General features: G+C 48.5%; 1 protein-coding gene across 1 annotated transcript in view; it reads right to left on the reverse strand.

Moving 5' to 3' along the window:
* CFAP77 (cilia and flagella associated protein 77) overlaps positions 1-14,844 on the reverse strand; it is a 161,887-nt gene extending 147,043 nt beyond the window's left edge. The window contains exon 1 of the mRNA XM_003822405.4: positions 14,391-14,844. Coding sequence (XP_003822453.1) covers positions 14,391-14,585 — 195 coding nt within the window. The 5' untranslated portion in view covers positions 14,586-14,844. The remainder of the gene's footprint in view (positions 1-14,390) is intronic.
* Between the last annotated feature and the right edge of the window lie 1,873 nt (positions 14,845-16,717).

The raw sequence follows: 16,717 nt of genomic DNA on the forward strand, positions 1-16,717 counted from the left end.
CTGGCGCTAATCTGATAACAATTTGCTCTCTCTGATTAGGGAGGTGGGGAGAAGAAGGGAGCCGTGGCTGGGAGAGGAGGAGGGGATGCCTTTCCTTTGAAAAGGGGGAGGCCGCTCTGCTCAGCCTTGATGGAGGTTTTGCCCCCAGCCATCCTGGCTCCCTGGCCGGCAGATGCGCACGTTTGGAATAACCTGAAATCCGACATCCGTGGGAAACCCGGTATCTATGCGTCTTTATCCCAAGTCTCTTCTTTAAACTTTCAAGTGGTGACACCCAAAGTGAAGGCTCCTTGAGCGGTCCTCACCTGATCCCAGCTTCCCTTTCCCAGGAACCTCCCTCTGCCGCCTTCTTGGTAGTGTGCTTCCTCCAGACTTCCCCTGAAAATGCACCCAAGCTCATGGCAGCCAATTTCTCACCTTGTCTAGCCATTGTCTACACCTGTCCCTCCTCTTCTCAGCCCTCCAGCAATTCCACAGATCTTTCTGGACCAGGCCAGGCCAGGGCTGCTCCCTCTTCCTAACTCTTTTTTTGTTTTGTTTTGAGATGGAGTCTTGCTCTGTCGCCCAGGCTGGAGTGCAGTGGCACGATCTCAGCCCACTGCAACTTCTGCCTCCCTGGTTCAAGTGATTCTCCTGCCTCAGCCTCCTGAGTAGCTGGGACTACAGGCACCTGAGGCCATGCCGGCTAATTTTTGTAATTTTAGGAGACAGATTTCACCGTGTTAGCCAGGATGGTCTCTATCTCCTGACCTCATGATCTGCCTGCCTCTGCCTCCCAAAGTGCTGCGATTACAGGCGTGAGCCACCACACCCGACCTCCTAACTCTTTTTTTAACAGCCATGGATGTCTTGGCTGCATTGGTTTCAGCCTTGTGCAGTCAACTTCTGGCCGTAGGTGCACGTGTGTGATGTGACTTTTCTGCCCAACTAGACTGTAAGGTCCTTGGAGAACAGAAAACACATCCCCAGATGAGCTTGACCCTTCAGATAGATACAGACGCAGGTGATAAGCACATGGATTAACTGGATTCTTCTCTCCCATCAGGACAAAGGGGTCTCCCAGGGTAACGGGCAGTGTGGCATAACATGTAGGAAGCATGACAAGCTGTGGACTTACTCAGGCCACACTGCCAGCCCCAATCCTGCCATTTACCCTTCATGTGGCCTTGGGCAAGTTTCTGAGCCTTTCTGGGCTCAAGACACGGAGCTTGCAGAGTTGAGATAATATATGTAAAAGATCTGGCACTTGGCCAGGTACTCAACCAGTGATGGCCACTGATGTCACTAAGTTTTTTGGATCTGCACAGCGGTTACGACCTCAGGCTTTGGGATGACAGACCTGGTTGGAAGCCTGGCTCCTCCAGGCATGAGCTGGGTGACTATGGGCAATTTGTGTGACCTCTATAAGCCTCGGCTTCCCCATCTGTAAAATGGGAATGATAGTCATCCTGTCTCAGGATTGTTGCAAAGATGTAAGGGAGAGGCACAGCGCCCGGCACACAGTGAGCACATTGCACAGAGGGCAGCAGCTGTCAGTGGGCACACTGGAGTGTCAGCTGATCAAATGGTCTACAGCCAGGAGCCTCCTGGAAACCCAGACTCCAGGCTCAGCCTCCTCCTCATCCTCCCACTCTGGGAGAAGTCAGACCCGTGAGCATCCTGTGAGGTGATCCTGGGAAGATCTCCCCAAGAAGCAAGCGGCTGCCTAAGAAAAGACAGAGCTTTCAGGTTCGCCCAACAGGCGCTTTCCTTTTAGAAGAGTAGTTTTTAAAAGACTTGCTTAAACCTCCGAATTTATGCCCCCTGGGTGCCCACAGAGACAGCAAAATCTTCAGTGATGGTTTGTAAAGGTTTTGGAGGCAGCCGCGAAGCCCAACACTCAGCCCTAAGGGACTCCCCGGAATTGCTCCAGCAGGTTGCCTTGAATGACTTGGTGAAAATACAGAGCGCGGCGGACTTGGGTTTGTGTAACTTACAAAAAGTAAACAAATCGTAGTCACTAACCCTAAACCAGCCTGGAAGGACACGTCCTGCCATCTGTGCCCAGCCTGGTTGGGGACCAGGATGCAACTAACATGTCCATCCCAGCTGTCACATCGCAGCACGCTGCCACTGGGAGTGTATCCCTTTGTCCGCCTGTTGTCACCTTCAGTAGAGGGAAGGAGGTGTGGTTGCTGCAGCCTCTTGTTGGTTTCTGGACCTGTCTCTCAGCCCTTTGTGTATTCCCCCTGCTTTGACCCCTGCAGGTGTCCCTGGCCTCTGACTTCCTGCCCAGCCTCACCTCAGTGCTGCCTTTCCCTGCTGCTTCACTGCAGCCCCCTGGCCCTCTTTCCCCAAAGCTCCAGGTTCCTCCTTGCTTTGGGTCTTCTCATAAAATCTCTTATTTTGCCTGGAACAGTCTCATCCCATTGCTCATCTGAACACAGACACATACACACTCCACTTCCAGTAACTCTTCACTGACCAGGACCCCTCAGCTCGAAGGGCTGGGCTAAAACATAGCATCCGTGGTATCTTCCAAGTGGGGCTTCCCTAGCCTCTGAGTGCCCTGCACTCCTCTGCAATGTGTATCCCTGAGTAAAGAGTCCTTGGCTTACTGTCTGTCTTCTGCAGGGCCTTGAAAGCCACCTGCTGGGCTGGGCACAGTAGCTCACAGCTATAATCCCAGCACTTTGGGAGGCCAAGGAAGGCAGATCACCTGAGGTTGGGAGTTCAAGACCAGTCTGGCCAACATGGTGAAACCCCCATCTACTAAAAATACAAAAATTATCTGGGCATGGTCGTGTGAGCCTGTAATCCCAGATACTGGGGAGGCTGAGGCAGGAGAATCACTTGAACCTGGGTGGCGGGGGTTGCAATGAGCTGAGATTGTGCCATTGCACTCCAGCCTGGGCAACAAGAGCAAAACTCCGTCTCAAAAAAAAAAAAAAAAAAAAAAAAAGCCACCTGGGACTAAGGCTGTCTTATCCACTGAGGTGTCCCCAAGGCCCAGCACACATAACAGCTCCTCAATAAACATTTTGCAGATGGTCAAATGAGCAAATGAAGGATGGGAGAGAAGCCATTCAGGTGTGCAGAATCAAGGCTTAGAGACATCTAGTGAGTCACTCAAGGTTTCAGAGCCAATGAGAGTGTGCAGTAGACTGTGAACTCCTCACTGTGGTGCCAGTGCCTGGTGTGCCTGGTTCAGGGGAACTGTGCAATGCTTAGTGAAGAAATGAATGAATGACTGAATGTCACGAAGCCTGGAGAAGAACCCAGGATTCTCAAGTCTAACGGTCTAGCGTGCATCCCTCCAAACTCCAGCCCCGCTGAACACCCTATCCCTTTTCCTGGGAAGCTTTTTCTCTCCAAAAGTTGATTTACCATGAAACTAGTGAAGTTAAGCTTCAGGGTCACTCTCCAGCACATTTCAAGGCCTTGGACTTAATTTTCAAAATTATTTGTAATTCTGTATTCTGTTTCTTAAAGAGGGATCCCAAAATTGCATAAACTTTAAGCCTGGCAAAACCTGGATCTCACCCTGCCCCCACCTCTTCAGTTCCCCCCCACATACTTGCTAATCTTTGTGTCAAGACTCAGCCCAAGGCCGGGCATGGTGGCTCACGCCTGTAATCCCATCACTTTGGGAGGCCAAGCCGGGCGGATCACCTAAGGTCAGGAGTTTGAGGCCAGCCTGGCCAACTCTACTAAAAATACAAAAATTAGCTGGGTATGGTGGCAGGCGCCTGTAATTCCAGCTACTTGGGAGGCTGAGGCAGGAGATTCACTTGAACCCAGGAGATGGAGGTTGCAGTGAGCCGAGATCACACCACTGCACTCCAGCCTGGGTGACAAAGCGAGACTCTGCCTCAAAAAAAAAAAAAAAAAAAAAAAAAGACACAAGCCAAGCCATCAGCCTATGAGAGCTTTCCTCATCTCCTTTCGTCCAGGTGAAGATGGAGCTGCCCTCAGTGCTGGGCATGGATCCCATCCAGATGGCTGTGGCCACGTCTGTACCACTTTGCTGTTGATTTTCATCTCTGTCTGCTAGATTGTAAGCTCTTCAAGGACAAAGCCTATAACCAGGTGGGTTTACCCCTGTATCCTTGGTGCCTGGTACTGTGCCTGGTACACATTATGTGCTCAAAAAGTGTTAATTAAAGCAGTGAGTGAATGAATGCATAGAATCATAGAGTTATTGTTCTGTTCTTCTTTTTTTTTTTTTTTGAGACAGAGTCTCACTTGTCACCCAGGCTGCAGGCCGGAGTGCAATGGTGCGATCTTGGCTCACTGCAACCTCTACCTCCTGGGTTCAAGCAATTCTCCTGCCTCAGCCTCCCAAGTACCTGGGATTACAGGTGTGCACCACCATGCCCAGAATTTTTTTTTTTTTTTTTTTTTGTATTTTTAGTAGAGATAGAGTTTTACCATGTTGGCCAGGCTGGTCTTGAACTCCTGGCCTCAAGTGATCCGCCCACCTCGGCCTCCCAAAGTGCTGGGATTACAGGCATGTCCATTCTTGCTGAAAACACCTTGCACATTCCAGGTGATGTGCCTTTGCTCTAGGCGTCCCCTTCCTGTCCTGTTCCCCCAGTGGAATCTAGTCCATCCTACAGGCCCAGCCCAACCTCATCAGCTGTCTGCACTGCCTGGAAAGCCCCGATACTGCTCCTGCCTCAACCCTTAAACGTGGCATTCTGGCCTCTCATCACCTTTCCTTCCACCTTTTTTTTTTTTGGTCAAGGTCTTGCTCTGTCACCCAGGCTAGAGTGCAGTGGTGTGATCATAGCTCACCGTAGCCTCAACCTCCTGGCCTCAGGCGATCCTTCTGCCTCAGTTTCCTGAGTAGCTGAGACTACAGGTGCACACTACCACACCCGCCTAATTTTTAAAAATTTTGTGGATGCCAGGTCCCATTATGTTGCCCAGGCTGGTTTCGAACTCCTGGGCTCAAGCAATCCTCCTGCCTCAGCCTCCCAAAGTACTGGGATTACAGGTGTGAGTCACTGCCCCCACCCACCCACTTTTAATAACTTATGAGTTTTAATGTGCAAAGTCTGGTTCTCTCTGATCAGACTACAACTTCTTGGACACAAAGTCTTCAACCTCTTGTGTTTCCTCCGGTCCCTTGCACATTGTAGGTGTTCAATAAATATTTGCTCATTGGCTGATGAGTTCATTAGCAGTCTTAAATGCATAAAAAGGAAAAAAAAAGCCAGTATCTTGGCTCTTAAAGATCTCCTGGGAAGCAGATGGAAAATATAAATGCGATTCTACATAATGGGAATATTATGATGGCATTTTAATGTGGTGACACGGCCAAATTCACTATTGTCCAGTAAAATTAACTAATAAAGCTGCCAGTAAATTTTCTAATTCCCTCAACAGAAATGCTGTGGCCGAAAGATCACCTCTCTCGTTGCCTTTTTGGGTGCCCCATCTTTGTGGGAGGCTGTGGCATCCGAGCTTTGGCTCCCTGGGGCTGCTTCTCTGACGCCACGGCACAGCTTAGACGCTGTGCTATTGGTTACAAACAACCAGCCACCTGGCAGCGGTGTGTCCTCTCACTAATGCCACACATACCTTGAAATCAAAGAGTTCTGAGCCTCCACTTTCATTCTTCTGGACAAACACAAAAGATTTCGATCCACACAAAGAAATTTATCTTGTATGCTTCTGAGTTCACTGGTCTCCCAAATATGTATTGTTTGGTTCATATAAAAGATCAAAAATCCCTCTTTTTGGCTCATTATGTGTTTTCCACAATCCTTTTGGTGGCCATTCTCCCTCCTGTGTGCTACTCATGTTGACCTTGCTGTTCATTGACCCATGTCTGTCAGTTTCTTGCCCGAACCCTGACGTGCCTTTGAGTGACTGGGTGGAAAAATAACAGCTGTTTTCTTTATAAAGCATATTTATTTGCTTCCCTGAAATGCTGTATTTAGTGCCACAATGAGAGCATAGAGTCTGTGATGGGGCCCTGGCCCACTGTGAGCTTAATTTCTGGTGTACTCAATCAATTTTGTTTTAAATCTTAGATTAGTTCATGCTGAGGAAAACCAAACCAAACCAAACAAAATCCTTGGAAGTTGGTGCACCAGGGAAACAAAGCTTGTCTACCGGTCAGTGATTACTCAACAAATCAGTCCCTTTGCTAATGAGTTTATCTAATGAATTATTGAGCCACACTCTATGGATTGCTAGAAATGCTTTTCATTTTTTTAAACGACAACATGGGTGAGGCTAGAGATTGACAAGTCTCAGACAGAAGCTAGCAAACTCACGTAAGCTACATTGCTCGGGAAACGAAACGGATTCAAAGGCGGGGATTTTAAATAGCCATAAAGTGTATGAGAGGAAGACAATCGGAAGCAAACAATGGGTAGAGAAGCAATTAAAACCAAACCGGCTCATTTCCAGAGTCTCTGCATTAGGTTTCAAGAGACCATGAACCATGGGTGAAGGATAACAAAGTTCCCACGTCCCCTTTATGTCTCCTGGTTTGGGGCTTCTCAGCCTTGGCACTATTGACATTTGGGACCAGAGGACTCCTTGTTTTGGGGTGGGAGGCGCTGTCCAGTGTATAGTAGGATGCTGAGCAGCATCTCTGTCCTCTGCCCACCAGATGCCACCAGCACCCCCTCGCCAGGTGTAATAACCAAAAATGTCTCCAGACATGGCCCAGTGTTCCCTGGGGAGCAAAACTGCCCCCCTCAATTAAGAACTCCTGGCCTCGTTCCACTTTGCCATAATCTCTTCCATCATATAGTATCTCATTTGAATCCAACCACGTTACAACCTTGAGATGTAGGTAGGGTAGGTCTTAGTACCCAGACTCTGCAAATAAGGAAACCCAGGCTGAGAAATTAAGCCACTTGCCCAAGAACCCTCAAGGGTAAGCTCGGCATGAGTGCTAGAAATTGGATGGTTTCACTCGCAACTAGGGCACATGGCCACAGGAAACAAGAGATGAGGTGGGTGACAGTATTTTTCAGTGAGAGCAGAAAGGGGGAAAAATGTAAGCACTTGGGTGAATTTGTCTCATTCTCCGTTTCTTTATAAGTTCAGACATTTAACGTTGACTTAAAGTCAATTGCTGAGAACAATAAGGTAGCTTTGAGAAACATAAATATTTGGACTCGGGATAATGGAAAATAACAAAATGCTCACTTATTAAGCTCTTTCCTGGGCCAGACCCTGCCTGCACTGTCTCACTGAACCCTCAAAACTCTCCCATGCTGGGGTGCTAACTATTACCGTTCCATTTTAAAGTAGGGGAAACAGAGGATTAAAGGGTAAATAGTCTCGTGGGTGGCAGAGCCAGTAAGTGGCTGAGACAGAACTCACTCTAGGATCTGCTGGCTCCAACCTGGCATCTATACCACACTGCTGGCCTTCCTCTCTGCTGAAGTAGGTACAGTTTTCTATCTGCCTGGGCAGCCAACCTATTTCGATATATTTTGTGGTTGTGTGAAAAGAAAAACTGCGGCCAGACATGGTGGCTCACGCCCGTAATCCCAGCAATTTGGGAGGCCGAGGTGGGCAGATCACGAGGTTAGGGGTTTGAGACCAGCCTGGCCAACATGGTGAAAGCCCGTTTCTACTAAAAATACAAAAATTAGCTGGGCATGGTGGCAGGCACCTGTAATCCCAGCTACTTGGGAGACTGAGGCAGGAGAATTGCTTGAACCTGGGAGGCAGAGGTTGCAGTGAGCCAAGATTGTGCCACTGCACTCCAGCCTGGGCGAAAGAGTGAGACTCCGTCTCAAAAAAAAAAAAAAAGAAAACAAGAAAACAAAAGCTGCAGTCTGGAATCATTTTAACAGCCCTCCTCATTTATACTGTGGTCTTCACATACTGATGCAGGAACTTGAAGGAAGATTCCAAGGACAATTTTATTTAAAGCTGAATCATTACCAATGACCAACCAACGCTGGCATTAAAAAAAACTAATACAAAAGATCAGCCGGGCACAGTGGCTCACACCTGTAATCCCAGCACTTTGGGAGGCTGAAGCGGACAGATCACTTGAGGTCAGGAGTTCGGACCAGCCTTGCCAACGTGGTGAAACCCTGTCTCTACTAAAAATACAAAAATTAGCCAGATGTGGTGGTGTACGCCTGTAATTCCAGCTACTCGGGTGGCTGAGGCAGGAGAATCACTTGAACCCAGGAGGCGGAGGCTGCTGTGAGCAAAACTGCACCACTGCACTCCAGCCTGGGCAACAGAGTGAGACTCCGTCTCAAAAAAAAAAAAGCCCAGTGTGGTGGTTCACGCCTGTAATCCCAGCACTTTGGGAGCCTGAGGCAGGCAGATCACCTGAGGTCAGGAGTTCGAGACCAGCCTGACCAACATAGAGAAACCCTGTCTCTACTAAAAAACTTACAAAATTAGCTGGGCGTGGTGGCACATGCCTGTAATCCCAGCTACTAGGGAGGCTGAGGCAGGAGAATCCCTTGAACCGGGGAGGCGGAGGTTGTGGTAAGCCAAGATCGTGCCATTGCACTCCAGCCTGGGCAACAAGAGCAAAACTTTGTCTCAAAAAAAAAAAAAAAAACAAATATCAGATAAGAAGCACTCAACAGTTATAGCATATCAACAGTTATAGCATATGCCAAAAATCAACCAGACACTGGATGAGTGTGACTGTGTGCCTCTCTTGTTTTTGTCCAGCCAACCTGAGATTCTTGAGGCAGGAGTGAGAGCCCAGCAGACGGGTCTAAGGTTTAACACAGCCCAGGTCTCAGGGACCACCGCAAAGCCCTCAGCACACTGTCCTACTCCAAGGGATTCGCTCAGCCCAAAGTCCTATGCCTGGTTACAATGTTCATTGTCTGTGACACATTTTACAAGCATTACACACACACAAACACAGAGAACTAACACCCCAAAGCTAGGAAACTCCAAGCATAGCTAACATGTTGGTGGTCTCCATTGTTAGCATTTGATATAAAATACATTTAATTATCTTGATGTTTTTATTAAACTTTAAATATAAAGATGCATTTTCTTAAAAGGCTGTTTGAATCAGACATTTCACGAGACCTCCAATGCTCCTGAAGACCACAGAACAGTTTGCAAACCACTGCAATAGAAAACGGGGTTTTGAAATTTCGTCCGCAGGGTCAGTTGTAAATGAAGAAAACTTTGTCTTTCAAAATAAGGAACAAGCCGGCAGGATTATACAGTGAGCAACGCTTGAGCCTGGAACGCTCTGGAAGGTGTGAGAAGAGACCTCTGATTAGTTCACCCCAGCCTCAGAATTTTTCCTGGAGGAACGGCCTTCCTGCCACGCCACCGCAGTGTTCTGAGAGCCACGTAATAGGAAAGTGCTGAGTTCAACAGGAGGAACCTGAGTGCTGAGGTCTGCGCTTAATTAACGCTTCAAAGCCAAAGCACACCTTCTTCAGAGGGACAAAGAGGACAGCAGGCTCCTCCGGCAGGGCAGCGGCTGCCCCAGGGTGGTGACAAGCCGGTGAAGGGGGCAGCTCGGCTTCCTGAAATGGCCACGGAGCTGGGCGGGGAGAGTTAGTTTCCTGCCTCAGCCCGACTCACTGAAGGATGTACTTGGGCACCCAGAAGTGGGAGACTTTGGTTTAAAAAGAAGAAAAAAGGAAAAAAGGGCCACGAGGGAGAGAGTTGCAAGGATGGATCAACCCACGGCACTCTCTAAAAAAATGAAACTGACCCACTGGCCCTCCAAGACGGGGCCATTAGGATGGGCAGCTCATTTTTAAATCCCTTCCTAAGGTTTAATTTCCTCCTATTACATTGTAATTGAATGTAAAAGGACTGGAGCAATCAGGGGTATATTCTTTTCAACAATAAAGCTGCGTGTAACATTTTCAGATTGTACTCAAATGTAATAAAAATACTGACCCACGCTGGGATATTTGTACAACTGGGCTTTTGTCTGCCTGCCTTCTTTGTGTTGGTCTCTCTCCGTGCCTTTATGTTCGCCAGCATCAATATTTATTAGAGATGTTAAGCTATTAGTGGGCATGGTGTGGTTGCCTAATTTTGTAGAGCATCCAATTTGAACACACTGGCTCTAAATAAACGCTTCCTCGTGATGATAATGATAATGATCCCAGCGGCAGCACTGGGTCTTGTAAACTAGGACTCAAGTTGGGGTGAAAACCTACAAGCATTTAGGAGCTGAGGAGGGCGGAATGGAGCTGAATGACTTTCCCAACTCTGCTTTTTCACTTTTCAAGGTCTGGTTCCAGGTCCCTGAGACCTGCCCAGAACTCCCTTCCTGCAAATCTGAACTCTTCCGGGCAATGCAGCTCACTTGAAAACTTACGGGGGTGGGGACCCATCACAATGCCTGTCTTATTTGTGCATACCTGCGTGTGTGTGTGTGTGTGTGTGTGTGTGTGTGTGTGTGAATGGGAGCTAACATTTCTCAAGAGCTTTCCTTACGGCAGGTGCTGTGCTAAGCTGCCTGCCTCTTCGCGTTCATCTCTATCTGTACAGTTATAAATGTGTGCATGTATCCCATCTCCCCAGCTAAATAGTAAATGGTTAACTCCTGTGAAATTCAGCAACGCTGAATTCTAAACTTGTTTCTATGCCCCCAGGAAAGCTTAGGATGGCACTGGGCACTTGATAAACCTTCAACAAATATTTCTTGGCTGTCAACAAGTCCTAAGAAATCAGTAGAGCTCACTTTGGAAGGAACATTGAATGAAATGATATTGGAATCTGATTCATCTGTGAACACTTTTTGACTGCCTGCTATACATGATGTTACCAATCTGGATTGTCATTGGTTAATTAATCGTATGTTGTGGCCAAAAGAACGTGGGGCTGGAAGCCAGGAGACCTTAGTCTCATCCCAATTCTGCCACCAGGTGAGGATAGCACCTCGGATGAGTCTGTTCCCCTCACTGGGCCTTGATCTCCTCAAAAAAGGAGGTGGACTAGATGTCTGTAAGATGCCTTCCAGCCCCAAATGCCGTGTCTGCTCTATGACTCTATTTTTAAAATGCATGCACTTCTTATTGGTTACATAAAACCTCACAGAAAAACAAAGTCAATAATAAATTATGAAAAAATCGGGTGCTACGATCTTTTGCACTTTCTAAGGGTGCTCGATTCCATAAATTCCACCCCCATACATAGGCAGCCTCTCTAGGGAGACAGAAGATCCAAGGCTGTCAGGGGAGCAAACCAAGCAGTCTCTCTCTATAATTGTATTGACAGGTTATCAGCTGAGTTCCGATGGCAGGAAAGGTGCAACCCTGACAGGTTTTGTGAAGGAGTCTTGAAGGCTATTGTAGCAGGATTCTATGTGGAGTCACAGAATTCTGGGGAAATGAGAACCAAGCAGGGAGGGTTCTTTCTCTATTTAATTTTATTCTTTCCAGAGAGTCACATTTGAAGGAAAACGGGCTAACTGCACATCACTGTCTACACTAGAGTTGAAACCCTTTCTAATGGAAAATATTTACATCTTTTGTGGCCACGTAAAACACCGACTTGATTCAATCACTCCTATTAAATAACCAGTTGACTTGGTTTTAAATGAGGCAAATGGTTGTTGAGCATCTGTAGATAAAATACCTGCTTGGATGTCTCAGTTTTTCACTTTTCACTTGGTTACGGTGGCAACTTGCAGATGTGTTCTTGAATAACTGATGTGTATACATCCTGGTAAATTTTATGGATGTGAAGTAACACTGTTGAGTTTGTTCAGTCAGTATTTCTACATTTTAAATGAAAAAAAATGCTGATCCTATTCATTGGAGAAAACAACCCACGAAACAACCCCCCAATATGGTAGAATAAATGCCTATTTCTAAGGTGCTATAGTCTTCCAATATAGATGCACATCTTCAGGTTCAGACTTAGACGAAACCAAAATATACTTTAGTTCTAATCACCTCCTAAAGACACCACGGCAGAGTGCACTCCCAACCTCTACCATACGTAGCGGAAAGGCACACACTACTACGGGGAGCTGAAAATCTATGATGGTGAAACTGACATGCCACAATGAAGAAATCCACAAGCCAAGCTCAGTAGAAATTTCCATAACATGAAAAGAAAAAAATCTTAAAGCTCCACAACCTCACATATTTTCCATTTTCTCTTTTTCTTTAGTCAAAAACACCAAAGTTGTTTCATAATTTTTTTTAAAAAACTAATAAAGGAAGCTGTTTGAAGTGGTAAAAATAATGCTGGGCTGGGAGTTAGCAAACGAAGCTGCAAACCCAGTCTCTGCCAAAACCTTGAGCAAAAACAAAACAAAACAAAACAAAAAAACACACAAAACAAACAAACAAACAAAAAAAACCCCCAAAAAAACAACAGAGGTGGCTTCAGTGTGCTCATTTGCAAAAAGGGTCCGGAAAAGATAACAGTCAAGGTTTCCTTTTGCGGTCAATTTCTCTGCCAACTTTTATTTATGTCAGGTTTTGACCTCTAAGGTTATAAGATATTCTAATATTATATATGGTAAATACTGAAAAGTGGACGTCATCTTAACTGCTCCAGAAAGTACCTTAAAGACCCTGAAGAACCCACGAAGGAAAGCCAGAGGTAAAGGCTGCCCCCTGGCTGTCCCTGATGGAAGAAGAGAACCCCAGGCTCCATCATCAGAGAGCACGAGCCTGGACGTGGGTCCCTGCTGCTCCAGCATGGTCACCAGGGGCCAGGGCAGACCTGCTCTGCATCTCGTGCCCTGAAGACAGAACCCCAGTCGTGGGTGAGTCACCTCCTGTACATTTCCCGACCCTAAGCTTGGGTTCAGAAATCAGGGATTGAATTGGTCCTAGAAGCTGTTTAGCTAGTGCCATCCAGAGGCCAAATGTTGTCCTCGATATAGCTGGGCGGGGCGGGGGAAGCAAAAGGAAAAAGGAAAAGAAGAGGGAAATTTACATATATGTACATACATTTTACACATATGTACATGTATATTGTACATATGCATACATGTATATATGATAGATGTAAACTGTATGTATATGGGTGCATACACAAATGCATATACATGTATGTGTGTGTGTGTGTGTGTACATATTGCTCAGCGTGGGCACCACACACTAACTCACCATGGAGAATAACTCCATACGCCCTCACTTTACACTTCAGTAGGAAGAAGTTGGCTCACTACTAACTACTTGAACAAAAGCAACGACCTAACCTTAATGCAGGTAGTCGGAGGTGGCGGACGTGATTCTCTCCTTCATCCAAGAATAATGGGCCCCACCTGCCTGTCCTGCCTGTCCACTCAGAGTGGCTTTTCTCACGTAGAAGTAAGTGAAGGACCTTGTTCCACTTTGAGAGGCCTAAGAAAGGAGCCTATTCGATGGAAAGGCACGAGTGTGGGAAGCCAGCCTTCCCCAGGTGCAGCCTGCGCCTAGGCAGTATCCTTCCTCCTCTCAGGACCGAGTTTGGGGAAGGCAAGAGGAGGGAGTCAATGTTTTGCCAGGAGCCAATTAACTCAGTTAATTCTAGCACGGGTTCCCTTTTCCCCAAAACAAAAACAAACCGCCACCACCACCTCTGGGCTCTACTCAGCGCCTGGCGGTCACACAAATAATTGCTGTTGAATCCACAGTTACCACCTGCGCCTTCCACTCCCGCACCTGGGACGCGGGGCCCATTTTTAAAGGCGCACTGCCCTCCAGCGGCGCAAGATAAATTCGCCTCGAGGCTTGCTCCCTGACCCCCAAGCCTCAGCCTGACTTCTCCAGTGGCCCCCGGGAAGGTGTGGCCGCCACAGCAGTGTTGGTTTCCCATCAGCGGGAAGCGAGGCTAAAGGTGGGGAGGAGGGAAGCGTAATGGAAGGGAAAGTGATCCAGCCCGAAACCGCAGCTCCCTCATTCTTCTGCGGAGCCTCCTAGGCCAAAGATTATGCTTTTTTTCTCTTAGGGTTGTAATTTGGGTAAGAAATTAGTATGATCGGACGGAAATGAACATTCGACATGATGCTTCCAGGACAGACACGGAGCCACCGCTGCATAGACGTACCCCAGGCGTGCAGGGGAACGGGAGAGGCGGCCTGTACCCTGGGAGGGCTGGCAGCCACCACTTAGACTGGGCGTGTGCGACCTGTCACCCTGTGGGTTCACTCTTTGGGAAACCACAGCAGCCCCCATTGCAGCCTTACCCCATGTCAGGCGCTGTCCCGAGGTCCTGCAGAAATTACCCTATTCAATCTTCCCAATCAGTCCCTTTAGTGGTGCCATTATCATCCCACTGTGAGGATGGGGAAACCGAGGCTGAGAGAGGCGACGCGACCTGCACGGGTTCCAGGCCTGTCTGGACCAGAGCTGGAGCTTCCCACGCTGCGCTCGGACCCCGGGCCGCGGGGCCAGGGCGCTGCGGGTGGGGACCCCCGGCGGCGCGGGTGCCCGGAGCCGGCGACAGCGAAAGCGCGGTGGGCGTGGGGTGCTCACCTTGACGATGAGAGGGTTCTGAAACATGGAGTCCCGCACGACCCCCAGCCGCTCGTTCTCCATGCCGGAACGGATGTCCGCCACGGTCAGGGGCCGCCGCGGGGGCGGGCAGACCTGGCTGACCGTGCGGCGCACAGGCTGCTGCTGCTTCCTCCATCGCGTTAGGTCCGGGCCGGAGCTCCTGGCCTCTGGCATCCTTGGGGTCGCCGGGGAGCCGGCCCGCGGGCTGGTTTGGGCGCGCTTCCCCAAGTCGGGCACAGCCTGGAGCTCCGAAGTGCTTGCCGGGCGGCCCGGGCCGCACCACCGGGATCCTGAGGGGGAAACTCAGATGCCAGGACCCCTCCGGAGCCAGGCGCGCCCCGCTCGCGCCGGCCCCTCATCGCAAAGAGCCCCGGAGCCCTGCAGGAGCCCCGCGGGATCCTCAGGGCGTCTCCTGGGCCCCGCGTTGCAGACTGGGAGAGGAAAGAAAACCAAGACCACCCCTGGAGGACGAATGCAACGGCCCGTCTCCTTGGCGACGGGACGCCAACAGAGCCCGGCTCGGCTTGTACTTTTCTTAACTCTTGGTGGCTACCAGTGTGGACTTGTTTGGAGTTTTCCTGAATCGATACAGGAGAACCGAGAATCTCCAGTGGGTTGCGTTCAAAGCGGCGTGGCTCATAGAGGATCATTTACATTTGTCTTCCAAGTCGAAGACTCCATCCTCCGCTCACCCCCATTCCACTCACAACCCCTCCCCACCTCTGCTCTTTGCGCCACACACACACCTGAGACAGAGCACGAAATGCATTCCAAGCCTGATGCTGATGCTGACCCACTGGGAGGACTCGGGCAAGTCACCCTCTTGGATCCTAAGGGCTTTTTTTCTTTTTTTCCTGTGAGATGGGTGACAAGGAAACGCTAGAGTTGGATTACATCAATGGTTCCCAAATTTAAGCAACAGAATGAAGGGAAATTGAAAAATACAGATTTGGGCTGGGCTTGGCTGCTCACCCATGTAATCCCATTGCTTTGGGAAGCCTAGGAGGGAGGATGGCCTGAGCCCAGGAGTTTGAGACCAGCATGGGCAACATGGTGAGGTCTCATCTCTACCAAAAATTTAAAAAATTACCCAGGTGTGCTGGCACACACCTGTGGTCCCAGCCATGGGGGAGGCTGAGGCAGGAGGATCACTTGAGGAGGTTGAGACTACAATGAGCCGTGTTTCGGCAACTACATTCCAGTCTGGATGACAGAATGAGACCATGTGCCAAAAAAAGAAAAACGAAGATTCACAGGACTCACCCCAGACTCACTAAATCAGAATATCTGGAAATGGCATCTGAGGCTCTCCTTTTTTTTTCTTTTTAAGAGACGGAGTCTTGTTCTGATAATGACATGAGCCACCTCACCAGGCCAGATGCTGCATTTTTAAAAATCCCCTTACCCACCCACCCACAACTTGGTGAAAAAGTTCAAACCTACAGAAAAGTTGAAAGTCGAAAGAAGAATACAATGAAAATACATATAGGCTTCACCTAGATTCGGTTAGATTTTGAAGGGAAGGGGAGGGTTAAAGAAAGAGTGGCGGCTGTACAGCAAATTCAGGCTTTATGTCCAGCATGGGACCTACAGAGGTGGGAGACCAGCTTAATGCCAGTGCCTACCGCTGCTTACAGGCTGGGGAAATTATAGGCCTGGGCGGGGAGGGGCCCGGCAGGTATGGCCTGCTGCCCGGGAAGATGTTGATAAGGTATTCCCATGATGAGGCAGTTTGGCCCTTGTTCTGGTGGAATGTGATGTTCCTGTCACTTTCTCCCAGCAGAATATGATAAGAGGCAGGCTGTTTCTCACCGCCTGAACCCCCGTGGAATGTTTCACTTTAACCAAGGTCTGCAAAATGGCAGGGGGCTTACAAAATGGTGCAGTTTGGACTAACAGATTCACCCGTCCCCAGCACTGGTCACATTTTCTTGCTCTCTCTCTGTGAGCATGCACATACACACATTACAGAATCACCTGAAAAATATCTGTCAACACCATATTTAACCCTAAGTACGTCATCATGTAGCAAGGACATTCCCATGTGTAACTACAATGTCATTATCATGTCCGAAGATTTTAATGTGATACAATAGTGTTTAATATAAAATCCATTGCAAAGTTGAGGCTCTGCATTTGAAAAAAAAAAAAAAAAGCTTCCCAGGTGATTGGTGCAGTTGGAGGAGGATTGGAAACCACTACTGGAGTTTTCCTGAATCGATACTGGATGATATCTAATCTCTCCTCTAGTGCCAGCCTTTTGTGGGTTCATTCATGCATCACTAGCACCACAAGGCTCTGGGTAA

The sequence above is a fragment of the Pan paniscus genome, chromosome 11, assembly GCF_029289425.2.
Source record: "Pan paniscus chromosome 11, NHGRI_mPanPan1-v2.0_pri, whole genome shotgun sequence".
In the NCBI taxonomy this organism is placed as follows: domain Eukaryota; kingdom Metazoa; phylum Chordata; class Mammalia; order Primates; family Hominidae; genus Pan; species Pan paniscus.